This window comes from Ipomoea nil, unplaced genomic scaffold (assembly GCF_001879475.1).
Source record: "Ipomoea nil cultivar Tokyo-kokei standard unplaced genomic scaffold, Asagao_1.1 scaffold1421, whole genome shotgun sequence".
In the NCBI taxonomy this organism is placed as follows: Eukaryota; Viridiplantae; Streptophyta; class Magnoliopsida; order Solanales; family Convolvulaceae; genus Ipomoea; species Ipomoea nil.
In genome coordinates this window covers 8,524,357-8,541,482 of record NW_017617849.1, presented here as the reverse complement: position 1 = coordinate 8,541,482, position 17,126 = coordinate 8,524,357, and the positions used below count along the sequence as shown (strand labels likewise).

Below are 17,126 nucleotides of genomic sequence, written 5' to 3'. Positions count from 1 at the left end.
ATTCTTTTCTTGCACTTTATTGTTTCATTTTGTACCATAATGGATAAGGGAAAACAGGAATTAACTAACTAAACAATTTGGAGCAATCGGTATTGCTAATGCAACTGCAAAGTAATATAAGTGGGCTGTTAATGAAATTATAAAGCAGTAATTGTTATAACAGTTTTTGTGATTTTTTTTATAATAAAAGAGGCGGGAACTCGAAGTACTAAACTGGAGAATGGAAGTCCGAGACTAATACCAAATTGGGGAATGAAAGTCATAGACCGACACCCTGATATAGACTCCGGCCTTGCCCCTCATAAATAATGTCTTGGGAGATGTGTAAGGGACCTCGATAACCTTCAAACTATACATTAAAACTATGACGAAATGCTACAACATCATAAAAAAAACTGTCAATGTTTCAAAAAAGAAGAAGTACATATTCAATATAATGATTCATTGATTCATACAGAGTTTATTATTTTTTTAAAGTATAAATATATCTTGTCACTTTTTATTTTTTTGTATACAGAAGTTCTACATAATTTTTTTAATATAATTACTAAAAAATTTATGATTAGAGTACAAATTCTACTCAAAATTTTAATTATAAAAATAAAGAATAAATTATTGAAATGATTCTTCAATTATAATAATTTCTCCCAATAATGTGATTGAGTATAGAATTTGAATATATTTTAGTCATTCTAATAATTCGTCTAAATTTAGTATAAATTTGATAGTGATTAATGAATAATATTATTAGACGAAATTAAAAATCGAAAAAAAAAAGTGATGAAATTGTGATACTTGAGACTTTGAGAAACCATTTTGTAATTTACCCAAAAATAATTTCGGAGTAAAATAAAAAAAGGAGAAAAAGATAAAAGAAAAAAAAAAAAGAGAAAATAATTAACTGCCTTTGAGAAAAACGTATAATTGCAATCGACAGGAAATAGTCAGCTTCGATTGCAAAGCTTCATGATACGCTCTCTTCTCCATCCTCTCCCCACCACCACAGGGGGCACAAACAGAAAGCCATAATCGGCTAATGACCTAAAAAAGCTGTCTTTTTTCTCAAATTATCTCTGGGATTTCTATCCTGTCCCTGAAATTTTGTTATTTTCATCTTTGAATTCGAAATTCCATAGCTAATTTGATCTTTGAAATCGAGGAGCGTTGTTGATGGAGCCTCGCGTTGGCAATAAGTTCCGGCTTGGTCGGAAAATCGGCAGCGGCTCCTTCGGAGAGATCTATCTTGGTATGTTGCCCTAAATTTTGCATCTTTAATGAATATTCTCATTATTTATTTATTATTATTCTAATTTGTTTTACAACTTTTCCAGGGACTAATATTCAGACTAATGAAGAGGTGGCTATCAAGCTTGTGAGTCAAGATCCCTTTTTTTTTCCTAATTCTGGAAATTTTGCTGTATATTATGAACAAATAGTTATTAGTTTATTGCCAAACTTGTGAGACTGTGTATGTTGGTGTGTTCTTCCATTAATAGTCTATCAAAGTTAAATACTAATGAGCTTCTTAGTATCATTTGTTGAATAGCTAGTTATTGAGATTGAGGTAAGTTTAGTGAAAGGGGAATAATAATGCAGGTCCTGGTTTGGTTTCCTTAAGGTAGCTTTTCTGTTTTGCCCGGGAAGAAAGCTTTCATGACAATGTTAGAACAGGAAACTACTATCCTTCATCACTTCAGCAGAATTAGTTAATTTTGGAGTTTGATGAGTCATGAGTGGGATGTGGAATATATTACCTCTGTAAGTAGTTTGAATGTGGTGCTTGGCTGCTTGCTGCTGGATCTATCACCAGTGTTCTGTGGTTACAAAATTTTGTTATTTTTTGAACTGTGTATTATTATGCCTTGGCAATGCATATACTCTATAGTTTAGAAGAAGGTACTCTGAAATTTCTATGTGCAGTTAGTAAGCCTTGTAACTTATTAATGTTGATGAGATTCTTTTTTCATTTTGTTCTGACCCATCAAAAAAAATGAAAAAGAAAACAGAAGTTTTTTTTTTTGGTTTTATATCAGCAAGTTTGGTTAATGATCGTCAAATTCTGACTGTTCTGTCTTTAACTTATTCACATGACTTGTTAGTGATTGAAGATTAAATTACTTTATTCTGCTAATTTGCATTTTTTTTTGTATTTAGGAAAATGTAAAGACAAAGCACCCTCAATTACTATATGAGTCAAAGTTGTATAAATTACTACAAGGAGGAAGTAATTTTTCTTATTCTACCAGTTACCTGTTATTCTTAACTATTTTGGCTTAGTTATCTTGATGTCCTTACCATTGCACCTCTGTGTCTCATTTTGTGTTAGCTGGAATCCCCAATGTGAAATGGTTTGGCGTTGAAGGCGACTATAATGTCCTTGTGATTGATTTACTGGGACCGAGTCTAGAAGATCTATTTAACTTCTGTAGTAGGAAGCTCTCTTTGAAGACTGTTCTTATGCTTGCGGATCAGATGGTAGAGTCAAGTTTTATACATGGTTCTACAGTTTGTTAAGCATGTAATCACCCTTCATCTTTCATGGGAAAAGTGCTTTCTTTTCAGATAAACCGGGTTGAATTTGTTCATTCAAAATCATTCCTTCACCGAGATCTCAAGCCTGACAACTTCCTTATGGGCTTAGGGAGGCGTGCAAATCAGGTTGGGTGAATGTTTTTCTGAATACTGCTCTCTTTTTCCATGTTCTTTTGGAATCGGATTCCTTACTGCCATTATTCCTAATAGGTCTATATTATTGATTTTGGGCTGGCTAAAAAGTACAGGGACTCATCAACTCATCAACATATTCCATATAGGTGATCTTCCTTCCACTAGTTAACATATTCTATAGACCGAAAATGAAGGGTTGTCTGTTAATACAGAGAAATGATTCCATTTGCAGCATTTGCTTTTGGGCTTCATTTCCTTTTCCTATTTGAAATTATCACTTCAGTCTAGACATATGTTTACTTAATCAGAATGGATATATGATGTGTTTTATGATATTACATACAGAGAAAATAAAAATTTGACAGGAACAGCCAGATATGCAAGCATGAATACTCATCTTGGAATTGGTAAGTTTTTCATGTGTTTTCATGCCTTAGTAATTTACTTCAATCGATTACCGTTGTGTCTGATTCATTCTTGTTCCTATCATGTTATAAAGAACAAAGCCGGAGGGATGATTTGGAATCGCTTGGCTTTGTGCTAATGTACTTTTTACGGGGGAGGTAAATATCTCCCTGTCTGTCCATTTTTCCTCTTTTCCTTCAGTATCAGTTTTTTATTACTTCCAAAATTGTAGTCTTCCTTGGCAGGGGTTAAAAGCTGGCAACAAGAAACAGAAATATGACAAGATTAGCGAGAAGAAAGTATCCACATCTATAGAGGTAGTGCCTGTTCCATATTCTACTGTGCAGGTGATCAATTTCTAACGTTTCATTCTAACTTTTATTTTTTTTTACTTTTCTTCTGTAGGCCCTGTGTCGGGGCTATCCTGCGGAATTTGCTTCTTATTTTCATTACTGTCGGTCACTTAGATTTGAGGATACTCCAGATTATGCTTATCTCAAGAGAATTTTCCGAGAGCTTTTTATTCGTGAAGGTTTGATTCTTTTTTTCATATCTGCAGTTTTCTTTGATGTCTAGATTATCAAAGTGAAGGAATCTTCAACACTGACTCTGTTGCGATGTATTCATCCAGGTTTTCAGTTTGATTATGTTTTCGACTGGACAATTCTTAAATATCAGCAATCGCAGCTTGCAAATCCTCCTTCTCGTGCTCTTGTTAGTGCCATTAACAGATGAAATATTTTTTGCTCTCTCTCTCTCTCAGTAAATATGAGATCAATTATTTGTACTTTTCAGCTCCTAGATTTGAAAATAATACGGATTAATAAAATAAAATAATCATGTTTCTGTGACAGGGTGGTAGTGGAATGAACTCGGGAATGCCTCGTGCTGTTGCTAATGTTGACAGGCAACCAGGTGGGTCTCTTCTTTTTTATGGTCTCTATGATGGAACCTTCCCTGGGCCCCGGATGTACCCGAGCTTTGTGCTCCATCCCGCCCTTCTTTTAAATGTTTGCAGATCTTACGGTTTTGTCCTTTTGTTCACTGCCTTGAACAAGACTATTCATCTTGGAATAAGATGTTTTAAGTGCACGTTTCATATTATTCTACAGGTGGTGATGAAGGTAAACCTCCTGCAAATTTGGCACACAGTAGAAGCACAAATGCTGGAATCAAGCAGAAAAATTCAGCTAACGACTCAGGCATGGGTAAAATGGTAAGCGCCACTAGTTGCTTGAATGCGGGGCACTTGATATTTGCTTTTGGTTATATATATGAAATGCTTCGTGAACCTGTCGTATCTATCCAATTGAAGCATGTGCTCCATCTCAACTAAAAGCCTAAGGTGATAGTTGGATTGCATATTAATGGTTATATGCCCCCTCACGTGTGCGGCGAATCCATGACCTTTGTCTGGCTCTGATACCAAATTGAAGCATGTGCTCCATCTCAACTAAAAGCCTAAGCTGATAGTTGGATTGCACATTAATGATTATATGCTCAACACAACAAAGAAAACGAAGATTTTGACTAGTATCTTGCATGCAGCTATCGAGCTCGAGTTTCTTCCGATTAGGTGGATCTTCGAGGCAACCTGCTGTATCCACTAGCCGCGATGCAGCAACTGCTGGGGCTGACCCCGACGCCCCCCGCACTCGTGGAACAGATGCAGAAGCACCACACAAAATGTCTAGTTCTGCTGCCCAGAGGATCTCTCCAGTCGTGCCGTCTGATCACAAGCGCAACCCCACATCAAGAAACGCGAATTCAAAAAATTTAGATTCCACCCTTAAAGGCATAGAGGGTCTAAGTTTCAGCAATGACGAGAGATTGCCACACTAGCCCTTGCTTCATATTTTCTGGCTGTATATTTTCGTTTGGCTTGAAACGACTTGGCTGTGGTTGTTCCCCCCGAGGGCACTGTAAGCTGAAGTTATAGGGCACGATAACTGGAAACCGCAACTCCAAGAAGAAGAAGAGAATAAAGATGTCATCAGGTTGCTGACACAAAACATCAAGCTCCATCTATGCTGTTTCATTTCTCCTGTTTTTTCATTTAGACTTGATGAAAGCCTTTCCCCCTTTTTTCCCCTTTCATTTGTATCTTTTTACATAGTTTCCTGTATGGGATGCCAGCATGAAAAAGGCATCATTATATTATATAATGTATATCCATGAAAACATCAAAAGAGCAATGTGTGGAATAACATAACATATTCTTTTTGGTGGATTGCCTATACAAATTTGCTGCTTGCTTCTGCTATAAGGCTTTGTTTGTCAATTAGTTAGTTAATATTTACCTGTCACATTAGCCGTTTATACTTAAGATGTTTTTGTAAAAATTGACACTTTATGTAAATGTGTCTGACAGAAGCTAAAAGGACAAGTTCAACTTTAGCATCCTGTCACTGGAAAAATGTTATGCAGAGAAAATATATTCAAAATTTTGATGTATAGATAGTTATACGGTTTACATGAAAAAATGACTAATCAATACCCATCACTGCTGTCATTGGTGTGTGGGCAAACGACTGTCAATACCCGTCACTCCTGTCATTGGTGTGGGCAAACGACTAATAAGTATAAGGAATCGAAATGTCACTCCAATCATTGGTGTGAAGTTCAAAATTCTGTCATTAATGTAGGTAAACGACTACATAAGTACAAGGAATCGTAATTGAAATGCCACTCCATCCTGTATCTAATCCATCCTGTATCTTATCACTAATGTGGGCAAACGACTACATAAGTATAAGTATAAGGAATCGAGATTGAAATGTAATACTACAATTGAAACACAAATTTAATCTTTTTCTTTATGTTCTCTTCTTCACTTTCTTGCCCATTCAACACTCAACAGAGACAAAACCCTAAACTACCACAGCAACTTTCTTTGCCATTGTAGCTCAACCAAACAAGACTTCTCTAGGGGAGGATTGCAAGCTGATCAACCTAATACCCAAGGGAGACCAAAGAATGAACTCATATTACAGGAAAAAAATATCAAACACTTTTACACGTCTCCTCTGTTCACTCAATTACCGACAAAAAGTTGCAGTACTAGATTACAGAACAACACCCCAAGCAAAAATAAAAATAAAAATGCAGACTTTGGAGAAATAAATGGTCTGGTCATATATGTACTGTTTAGAATCTCAAACAGTCAACTCTCTAAAGTTTCTCTTTTTTTTTTCTGATCCATGGAAGATCAGATCCACTTTATGAGTTTCTGCCATGGAAACATTCAAGAAACAGAAAAAAAAAAAACCCAGACAAGTAAAACATCAAGAAATGACATATAATAATTTATGTGTGATATACATATGCAGATCTATACTCAAAACCAAGAACTTCAACCCAGCCTGCATTACATTACATTTGCAGATTCACCAATTTTTAGGGATCTTCATGATCCATAAGTGGATACTCAAAGGGGAAAAGAACACTGAAGAATTTAAGGCAGTATAAGAAAAGAAACAGAAGATGATGATCACCAATCACCACCAACCATGAACAACATGGCTGCAGGTGTTCTTGATCCATCTGAAACTCTTTCTGAAAGAGCCTTTCATCTTCCCTTCCACAGCATAAGCCTTGTACCCAACCACCCTCTTCTTCCTCTGCATCTCTGGGTCATTAAAGCTCCAGCTTTTCGAAGCAAAGCTGGATGAAACCCTGCTCTTGCTTTTCTTGATCCTCACTTCTTTATTATTGTACTGGGGAGCAGCCTCCATGGATGAAGAAGTGTAAGCATAAGAGGTGCTGTAGCTTCTCAAATCCTTCATGCTCTGGGGCCCCACAGCCTCATTACCCCCTCCCCCATAGTAGCTCTCCATCTGCATCCTCCCTTCCCTTGTTGATTTAGATCTGAAATTCTCCATAGCCCACCACAGCTTTCCTGTTTCTTGTTCCTCCTGTGGTTAGGCTACTGGTTCAATCAAATTAAAGGGTTTTCTGCTTTCTCCAACCTTGATTCATCTGTTAACAGCTCAGAAGGGAGGGCCTTTTGATCTTTGTTTATTGTGTGAATGTGTATATATAATTCCAGCGTTTTTCTTTGTGTATTTTTCTTCAATGGAGTGCGGTGACTTTTATCTTTTCCTGTGGACGGCCCTTCATTTATTATTGCATCATTTCTACAGTGACACGCAACCTGCCCAATATTCTATTCAATCCACCTCAGCTGATTTTTTTATTATTATTATTATTATTATTTTTTTGTATATAAGGTTTCCACCGTCGAAAATAGTGACTAATCTCCTCGTTAAATTGTAGACACATCTTCTAAATGTGACAGTTGATCTGAAGATTTAAGACTGCTCTATACTCAAACTCAAAGATAGTGGATGAGTATATATAATAACATATGAACATCCTAAATTTCAATATGTAACATCTAAATAATTAGAAATACAATAAAATGTATCATGTATAGGTAAAAAGTAGGTATTAAATAACATATTTTCGATTAAGTCTGTTGTACTGAATTTCTTTAAATATGATTCGTGGCTATTATACAGATTGTGGTTGGAGTTTCCCTCATCACTCAAAAGTATGTTCTAGCTAAATTCTATTTCGAGATCTTTAGTTAAGTTAAAAGAGATGCATGCATGTCATCTCATGCACACCCGCCTCGCTCCATACGTAATGACCAATTAGTTAATCCAATCAAAAATCATTTGACCTGACCGAATAGATGAAACTTATTCCCGAGAGAAAGAATACAAGGGGAGCTTGTAAGGAGGCAAACTATATACTTCGTACCATGGACCATTGTCTACTAAAAATGAACTTACAATATATTAAAAATGAATATATATGTATGTGAACCTGCAATCACAAATGAAGAAAGTAATTTAATCATATTTTACTCGTTCTTTTAATGATGATTGTCTTAAATTTAATTATTCGTTATTAATTCAATCATATTTTAGTGCAAGTTGTGAGCCATAAAATTAATGATTTAATCAATCATAATTATTATATATCAATTTGCATTGAGTCTGGTCCATCCTAGTATATATATATATATATATATATATATATATATATATATATACATACACACACACACACACATGCCAACATGGAGGCAGTTGGCTAAGAATGATGAATCTAACGAACAGCAGCGACGTATGAAGATGAAAGTTGACTGTTGAAACTTCAATATGAAACCGAAAATCCCTTTTGTTCTATCTGTAACAACTTTCTTTGTGTCGAAAATTGATGTGAAAATGACTTTGGAAATTTTTAAAGTGCGGATTTACTTCAAATACAAGTAAATTTTAATTTTGAATTATTCAGTATTTTGATGATAAATATTTTCACAATATACTTTTGAATCACATTCGATGTAAATTAATTAGCACGATATTAACTGACATTATAATTATTTTGTATTTTAAAACGTGAAGAATTGTATAATGTTAAATTAAGTTTTAAAATTATATATTTCTATATATTAATAACATTACAAACTAACTTACGAAAAATTTTAAGGTGTTGACGGGTATCCGTGCTTCTGGCGCTTAATTAATTAAAAAAAATTACATTTATACGAAATGTTATACATTCTTCTGTTAGCACCCGATACAAATTTAAAACTTTACTATTTATAGATAAAAGTTGTATGAATATTCAATAGTTGGGTATTCATTACATGGACTTAAATTCAAATAATTACGCTGCTAGCAGCAGCATAGCCCTCAGGGAATTAAATAAATGAGAATTGGCCCATGCCTACATGGTTGTGACAGGTGATAATTTCTGACTGTCTATATGTCAAATCAACTGAACCGCCTAACTTTTTGGGTTGAAATATTGAATTCTAAGATGATTTTTATTGTCAAGAGAAATTATGGGTGTTGACTAAAATAAACAAAGACATATTGTGGTTCAATTTTTATTGGAAAAATGGTTAAATAAGTCTCTTAATTTTACCTGAAAAATCAATCAAGTGTTTAAATTTTTTAAAGTTATAATTAAACACATTAACATTTTATTTTGATGCAATGAAACTCAAAAATCAATCAGTGACTTGTGATAATAGATCACTAGGGTTCCCGCATTATTTCTGACCAAAAATCAATCGCCGACGACCGGCACCGATGACCATAGAAAAACGGTCACCTTTTGAAAAGGGACCAGTTCTGGTTGCCTGGAGAAGGCGACCGGGTTTTCGTCGCCTTCTCCGGAGAGGCGACCAGTCTGGAGAAGGCAACCAATTCTAGCCGCCTTCCCGGAGAAGGTGACCAGTTTTGGTCGCCTCTCTCCAGAAAGGCGACCATTTATGGTTTCCTTCTCTGGACGACCAGAAGTGGTCTCCTTTCTCCGGAGAGGCGACCACAAAGGTCACCAAAGAAGCAGCCGTTTTTCCATCGCCGGCGGTTGATTTTTTGTCGGAAATGGTGTCTGAATCTTAGTGACCCGCTATCACAGGTCATTAACTGGTTTTTGGGCTTCGTTGCACCAAAATAAAATGTTAATGGGTTTAATTGTAATTTTAAAAAGTTTAAGCGCCTAATTAACTTTTTAGGTAAAATTTGAGGGCATATTTAATCATTTTTCCCTTAAATAATTAATGTAAAGATTTAAGTCGTCCTACATAATAATGATATGTGTGGGTAAGATAGAAATTTATGTTGTACTTTTCTCTCAAAGCCATGTGAAAAATAAAATATTTAAAGTAACTAAGGAACTCATTTTATATGAAATAAATTATCATATAAATCAAATAAGATAAAACCTGATTTTGTTTTTCAAGTTTTAGGAATAAAATCTCCTAAGAATTTATTCTCTAGTAATTGATACAAATAAATATAAATAATTGAGTTAATATATAATACACACACACAAAAAAACATTAATAATAATAATAAAGTTTGTGCATGAAAATAGGATGTGTCTTATTAAGATCCATAAAAGAACATAAAAGTTTTTTGAAAGACATATTGTTGTACTAGTATTTTTTATGCGCGCAAAAAATAAGTGCTCGATATTAATATTTTATATTAAAATTTTAAATTTACTTAGATTTTAGATATTTATATTATTTTAAATAATAATAATAAAAATGTAAAATATTTTTATAAATTTGATAATTATATTTTGAGAAATAACTAACATATAACTCCAATATATAATTATTATTATTGAAAAAGATAAGAAAATATATGGTGGATTCATGTGCATGGTAACAATAATGGAAAAGATAACGGAATTGAAGTTATAACTGTAGGGGTATGTTTGTCCAAAATATTGTAAAATACAACTTTGAATGCATGTGGGTTGATGTGCACAAACATCTTATTAAAGCCATTAATTAGAGAGAATTGTTATTGTGGGATTGAAAGTGTAGCACAATCCATGTATGTTAGTTCATCGTGATTCATGAAACAAACTTCTACATAAATTGAATGACAATTCCCTATAGGCAATTCAACTACAACGTAACTAGGACTTCAAGTTGTTAATGTGCCGTCAATTAATGTGCAATCACTCTTGACAAGAAATCAACATGTTTATTTTGTTTTCAATATTTTGCTAGCTAGTTATGACTTTTGAGAGCCCAATTAATCTAGGCCATTTACTTACCTAAACTTGGTATAAATAGGGTACCAAATTGTTGCCTTCTTCCATCACTTCCTAACGTTGCTATACTAACAACACAAACATGGGTGCCACCTCTAAACTTTGGCTATTCCCCATGTCTTTCCTCTTGTTAGTCTATGGAGGTGTTGAAACCCAAGCCTCACACATTGTTCTACAAAGCCTTGAAGCCCTCCACCCACCTTTCCCCAACCAAACTTATAGAACATCTTTCCATTTCCAACCTCCTAGGAATTGGATGAATGGTACTATATATATATATATATATCTTCTAACTCAATGAATTAATATATAATATAATCTAATTAGATATATTGTTTTTCTTACCGTTTTTAATTAAATGGCACTTGTACCCATAATATTGCTAATAAAAACTTTTCCCTTTTATGCATGTAACGTGTGACGTTTGTTCGTGAATTAAAAACTGGATGTATGATACATTTGCAGATCCTAATGGTAAGTCTTTATAACTATTGAAAACTGACTAATCTTATTATACACGGGCGATTTAATGTGATTTTATATGTATCTTTGTAATGTGTTTCTTAGGGGCAATGGTTTATAAAGGGCTATACCACATATTCTACCAATACAACCCAAATGGTGCAGCTTTTGGCAATATATCATGGGGACACTCTACTTCAAAAGACCTAGTTAACTGGAGAGCTCATAGTCTTGCCCTCTCTCCATCCCAGCCGTACGATATAAACGGTGCATGGTCCGGTTCAGCGACGATTCTCCGGTCCGGCGAGCCGGCCTTGCTCTACACCGGCAACGATTCAAGAAACCGGCAGGTTCAAAACTTGGCCGTGCCCAAAACCCCATCCGACCCGTACCTCCAAGAATGGGTAAAATCAGCCCGGAATCCATTAATCTCGCCAAACAGATACAACATGATCAATGCTACGTCGTTTAGGGACCCCACGACGGCCTGGCTAGGCCTCGACGGGGATTGGAGAATCGTAATAGGGAGCAAAGTTGAGCGCCGGGGATTAGCTATCCTGTATAGGAGTAAGGATTTCGTTGACTGGGTCGAAGCCGAACAGCCTCTTCATTCAGCTGAAGGAACAGGAATGTGGGAGTGTCCCGATTTCTATCCCGTTTCTGCTGGTAACCCAACCGGCCTGGACACTTCATCGTACGGTCCCGGGATCAAACATGTATTGAAAGTGAGCCTGGATGACTCTAAGCATGAATACTACACAATCGGAACGTACGACCGTGTCGAGGATAAGTATATCCCGGATACAGAATCCGTGGATAACGGCTCCGGCTTAAGATACGATTATGGCAAGTTTTATGCGTCCAAGACGTTTTATGACAGCTTAAAGAGACGAAGAATCCTCTGGGGATGGATTAACGAATCCTTGCCAGAATCTGAATATGTTAAACAAGGATGGTCTGGAGTTCAGGTATTCCTTTAAATTATTTTCATCTTTTTTATTTTTTGGAATTACAAAGAGATGAACCAAGAAGCTGAAATTAAAGTTAACAGACCAACTTGACAGTATATTAAATAAATTTACAATCATTTTCCAGGGAATTCCAAGAATTGTTTGGCTTGATGAACCTGGAAAACAGCTGCTTCAATGGCCAATTCAAGAAATAAAAAAGTTACGTTCAGGGAGAGTTGAGATTCCTAGTACCATGCTCGAGAACGGATCTGTAGCAGAGGTTTCAGGAATCAGTGCCGCACAGGTAATTCTGATCATTATTATAATTATATATACTCCTATATATTTATATAAGAAAACTGTATAATTAAATTCATATACCGATCCGGGTTGTAATTACAGGCGGACGTGGTTGTAAAATTTAAGATAATGGAGTTTGAGAAGGCAGAAAAAATGGAGGAAGGATGGACAGATCCTCAAGAGTTATGCAGGCAGAAGGGAGCATCTGTACGAGGAGGAATAGGGCCGTTTGGGTTGAAGGTTTTGGCTTCAGAAAACATGCAAGAATACACAGCAGTGTTCTTCAGAGTCTTCAAAGGAAGAAACAACAATAATCCTGTCGTGCTCATGTGCAGTGATCAAACCAGGTCTCTCTCTCTCTATATATATATATATATATATCAATTTTGTCGTGTTCCTGTTTGTGTATGTGTGCGCGTATTATTGTGTTTGGCATGCATGCATTTGCAGGTCTTCACTGAACAAGAAGACAGATAAGACCAGCTATGGAGCATTTGTGGATATAGATCCTATGCAAAAAGAATTATCACTCAGGATCTTGGTCATTCTCTCCCTCTCTTCACTATTCTGATAGGAACATTAGTTATTAACTTGATAATCACAAAGTTTTAAATTTCACTCTGAAGCAGACGTTTTTTGTTTGATTCTATCATTAGTGGGTTTTCCTGGTAACTCACAAAAATAACATTATTTAAGGGTGCTTGATTATGGATGTTTTGATGGCACTGTTGATGTTGCAGATTGACCATTCCATAGTGGAGAGCTTTGGTGCAAAAGGAAAGGTTTGCATTACTTCAAGGGTTTATCCGACAGAGGCTATTGGTGAGAAGGCACACTTGTATGCATTCAATTATGGAGTCCACACCATTAAACTCTCCAATTTGACAGCTTGGTCCATGAAAACACCAATCATCAACTGATCCCTCCTAAATAATTTGTGGTAATATATGGATAAATAAATAAATAAGAACAAATTAGTACAATTTAGTTGTTCCGTGTGATTTGCAAATTATTATATGCCGGAATGAATTTATCCAATAATATACATCTTTAGGCATATGATGCGGGTTTCACTCATCACCCCAAAAAAGTGAAAAAATAATATAAACATTGATGATGAAAATAACATGTTCATTTGAGATTAAAACATGAAACTAAAAGCAAAAAAAAAAAAAAAAAATTAAAATTAAAATTAAAATTAAAATTAAAATTACCTACTAAAAAATCTCAACTCTGAAAAAGTAAAGGAAAAAAAACTCTTTGCAAAAATCCTAACAAAAACTCCAAATAAATCTACTCAGAGAAGGTCAGCAACATTTGATGGGAGTTCCTCAATGGTGACATTGTAGAACTTCTGAATGTCAAAGAGCATTCTTTCATCATCCACTGTCACAAAATTGATAGCAACTCCTTTCCTCCCAAACCTTCCACTTCTACCAATCCGATGGAGATAGTTCTCGGGTTGGGTGGGCAGATCGTAGTTGATCACAAGAGAGACTTGCTGCACATCTATCCCTCGAGCCAGCAGATCAGTGGTGATGAGAACACGAGAGGAGCCAGAGCGAAACTCGCGCATGATTATGTCTCGAGTGTTCTGATCCATGTCGCCATGTGTGGCTGAAACTGTGTGGTCCCGGCCCCTCATCTTGTCAGTGAGCCAATCAACCTTGCGACGGGTGTTCACAAAGATCACGCTTTGGGTGATGGCCAGGGTCTCGTAGAGATCACAGAGTGTTTCGAGCTTCCAGTCCTCCTTATCAACATTCACATAAAACTGTTTGATACCCTCAAGAGTCAATTCATCGCGTTTCACCAAGATCCTCACAGGCTTATTCATGAACTTCCTAGTGATTTCGAGGGCTTCTGGGGGCATTGTTGCAGAAAAAACTCCAACTTGAATCTTAGGAGGCAGCAACTGGAAGATATCATAAATCTGCAAATTCATATGTTCAATGTTTTACCAATTCAAGAACAAACATAAGAGAATATCGAGAATGCACCATAACAAGAAAGTGACCAAAACCAAGTTAGACCACTTGTCCAGTCTGCAAATTGACAGTTTCTTGATAGAATTTGATAAAGTATCAGAACTCTTGTAACTTAAAGAAGGGGTGAAGAACAGAAAATTGTATATACCTGGTCCTTAAAACCCCTTGAAAGCATTTCATCTGCCTCATCCAGAACAAACATTTTAATGTAATCAGGGCGGAGTGATTGCCTTCGCAACATATCAAAGACACGACCAGGTGTGCCAACAACAACATGAACTCCAGCCATCAAAATACGCTGATCCTCTCGAACACTGGTCCCACCCACACATGCATGGACCCTGACGCCAAGGTAATCACCAAGTGCCCGCATAACCTTCTCTATCTGTTGTGCAAGTTCTCGAGTAGGCGCCAACACCAAAGCTTGGCATTGAACTAGGCCGTAGTCCAGCTGCTGCAGTATTCCAGAGCAAAAAGTAGCCGTTTTCCCGGTTCCAGATTGAGCCTGCTGAATTACATCAAGCCCCTTACAGAATGGAACAATCCCCCTTTGCTGAATTGCAGAGGGCTTCTCAAAACCTTCAAACGGAAGAAAGATTCTTATCATGAAAAACACACCATTAAACAATTCAGAATTTCAGATAGTACCCTTTAGGAGAAAAGTAAATTATCAATTACCAAATTTCCCAATGCAAGAATGAATAAATTAGATAGTAACAAGGCATAAAGTTTGGAGACACTCTCTATAAACATACAACCATACCATAAGCATAAATGCCCCGAAGAAGGTTCTCTTGCAGACCCATGGAATCAAAAGAATCATAGACTTCATCATACGAAGTGAAAAAATCTTGCCCTTCAACCGTAAGTCTGGAGCAAAGAATTTGATCAACACCACAGATTAGTAAACCAGTATTGCAAGGATTTATCACACACACTAAACATAATTTAAGGTAGGCTATCATATTGGCACTTACAGTTCACTCATTTTGGCATCAAATTGACGAGCATCAAATTGTGCGCCTTCTGGTGCTAAACCTGCCATGACTGCAATCCATTCTTATACATCAGTATATATATATGACTCAAAACCTTGAACAATAACTCACAAGCAAAACTACAATTTGTAAGAATCATACAAAAAGTTTGTATTAATTATAGCTAACAACAACATAGACAATGTACACAAATTTCTCCAATCTCCACAACGAACAATATTCCTAGATTTACAATATTAAATCCAAATCATAGAGCAAAAACACGGAAATCCAAATTACAAGGCATAAAACCAATAAAGATACATTCTTTGTACACAATTTCACCCAGAAAACAGGAGAAAGAGATCCAAAATCAGTTCTAAAAGAGACCCAACACGAGATAAAACATAACATCCAATAAGCATTGAAAGAATCAGACGGATCAATGATATAAAAACAATAAACACGGAGGGGAAAGAAAAGAACCCCGAACACGAACCCAAACCTGAGTTTTGTTACGTGAGAGAGCTTTTGAGATTTCCGCGAACTCCTGGGATCTGAGTCTCAATGAGGTGTAGCTATGGCCTATAAGGAAGGTGACGTTTTTTTCTTCAGTGCAAGACAGGAAAACTGGGTAACAATGGTAACGATTTGCATTATATAGGAGGCCAGGTGTTAACCTTTCGCCTTCTCCTACTAGTATTTGAACTGCTTTTCAGACCCTGATTCTGATTTCTCTTTAATTAATTAATTTATTTATTATTTATTATTCCGTTTTTTTTTTTTTTTTTTATTCCGTATTTATTTATTCAGTTATTCAGGATCTGATATGTACTCCGTATTAGATAAGGAAAAGAAAAAGTATTATGTATAAATTTATTATTTATTTTAATGTTTTATAGATTAAATATGTAAAATTTGAAAACATCCAGAATGAAAATAAATAATAAAAATGATATATACTTATATCCTTATTTGTTAAAAAAAATTAATACGTAGTGGTTAATTAACTTAATTTATACTTGAAATAGTAATTTCAATTAATTCAAATTGTTACATGAATAGTGATGATAGGATTATTTGACAACATAACTTGCACACCAAGTAAAAAGTAGGTCAGAAAAAATAATAAATAAATTAGTGTTATGACAAATTCGATGGACCATGGATGGTTGATAATATTGACAACCAAGTTTACTTGAGCTAAGCAACATATGATAGGGCTCATACATTTGTCATACTATCGAACTAGCTAGTTATAATCCCCTAACAAGTTTGTCGTACCATTTTACTAGCCTACAGTATTGCTTGATCAACCGTCCACGATTGTCAATCAAAACATGTCATGTTAGGGTCTCTTGTTACATGTTATCATAACACTAAATGAGTGTTTGGTTCATGTAATTTTATATTATCTAGGTAATATAGATTTTGGTAATGTTATATTACCTTTGATAAGGATTATTCTCTGAGTATACCTCCCTATACGTTCGGGGCATCTTGCTCAGTATCAGGTCAAGGTCGAATGTCTCTTGACAAATATTTTTATTCTTGAAAGATCAGGCCCTACACCTATATAAGGGCTCTAACCCTTCAACACCATTAGATGATTATATTATTAAAATCAACTTACGTAACACATTTTGTATTTTGTGTATACTTTATTATGCAAATTTAAAAAATATATCATTAGCTTGATTGGCATGAGTGATTGCAGACTCTTATCCTTTAAGAGATGTTAGAAGTTCAAACCATCTCTCTTATGAAAAAATTAATCTGGCACTATG

The 17,126-nt window shown here is 35.5% G+C and overlaps 4 protein-coding genes across 4 annotated transcripts; 2 read left to right on the top strand and 2 right to left on the bottom strand.

Moving 5' to 3' along the window:
• The first annotated feature begins 934 nt into the window (after positions 1-934).
• LOC109188028 (casein kinase I-like) lies at positions 935-5,321 on the top strand. Its single transcript, XM_019338498.1, has 14 exons — positions 935-1,246; positions 1,332-1,372; positions 2,155-2,224; positions 2,327-2,475; positions 2,563-2,658; positions 2,743-2,813; positions 3,013-3,074; positions 3,167-3,230; positions 3,305-3,389; positions 3,478-3,604; positions 3,704-3,786; positions 3,927-3,987; positions 4,185-4,288; positions 4,621-5,321. Exons 1-14 carry the CDS (start codon positions 1,171-1,173, stop codon positions 4,912-4,914), a joined length of 1,383 nt encoding a protein of 460 aa, XP_019194043.1. The 5' UTR covers positions 935-1,170; the 3' UTR covers positions 4,915-5,321.
• A 1,057-nt stretch (positions 5,322-6,378) lies between these two features.
• LOC109187458 lies at positions 6,379-6,953 on the bottom strand. The gene is made up of 2 exons (XM_019337646.1): positions 6,581-6,953; positions 6,379-6,434 (listed from the first exon to the last, which is right to left on the bottom strand). The coding sequence occupies exons 1-2, from the start codon at positions 6,951-6,953 to the stop codon at positions 6,379-6,381; spliced, it is 429 nt and encodes a 142-aa protein (XP_019193191.1).
• A 3,769-nt stretch (positions 6,954-10,722) lies between these two features.
• LOC109188027 (beta-fructofuranosidase, insoluble isoenzyme CWINV1-like) lies at positions 10,723-13,347 on the top strand. The gene is made up of 7 exons (XM_019338497.1): positions 10,723-10,925; positions 11,128-11,136; positions 11,230-12,092; positions 12,220-12,378; positions 12,477-12,721; positions 12,825-12,915; positions 13,115-13,347. Exons 1-7 carry the CDS (start codon positions 10,745-10,747, stop codon positions 13,292-13,294), a joined length of 1,728 nt encoding a protein of 575 aa, XP_019194042.1. The 5' UTR covers positions 10,723-10,744; the 3' UTR covers positions 13,295-13,347.
• A 242-nt stretch (positions 13,348-13,589) lies between these two features.
• Positions 13,590-16,012, bottom strand: LOC109188025 (eukaryotic initiation factor 4A-8). Its single transcript, XM_019338493.1, has 5 exons — positions 15,845-16,012; positions 15,340-15,409; positions 15,126-15,232; positions 14,511-14,941; positions 13,590-14,307 (listed from the first exon to the last, which is right to left on the bottom strand). Exons 2-5 carry the CDS (start codon positions 15,405-15,407, stop codon positions 13,672-13,674), a joined length of 1,242 nt encoding a protein of 413 aa, XP_019194038.1. The 5' UTR covers positions 15,408-15,409; positions 15,845-16,012; the 3' UTR covers positions 13,590-13,671.
• Between the last annotated feature and the right edge of the window lie 1,114 nt (positions 16,013-17,126).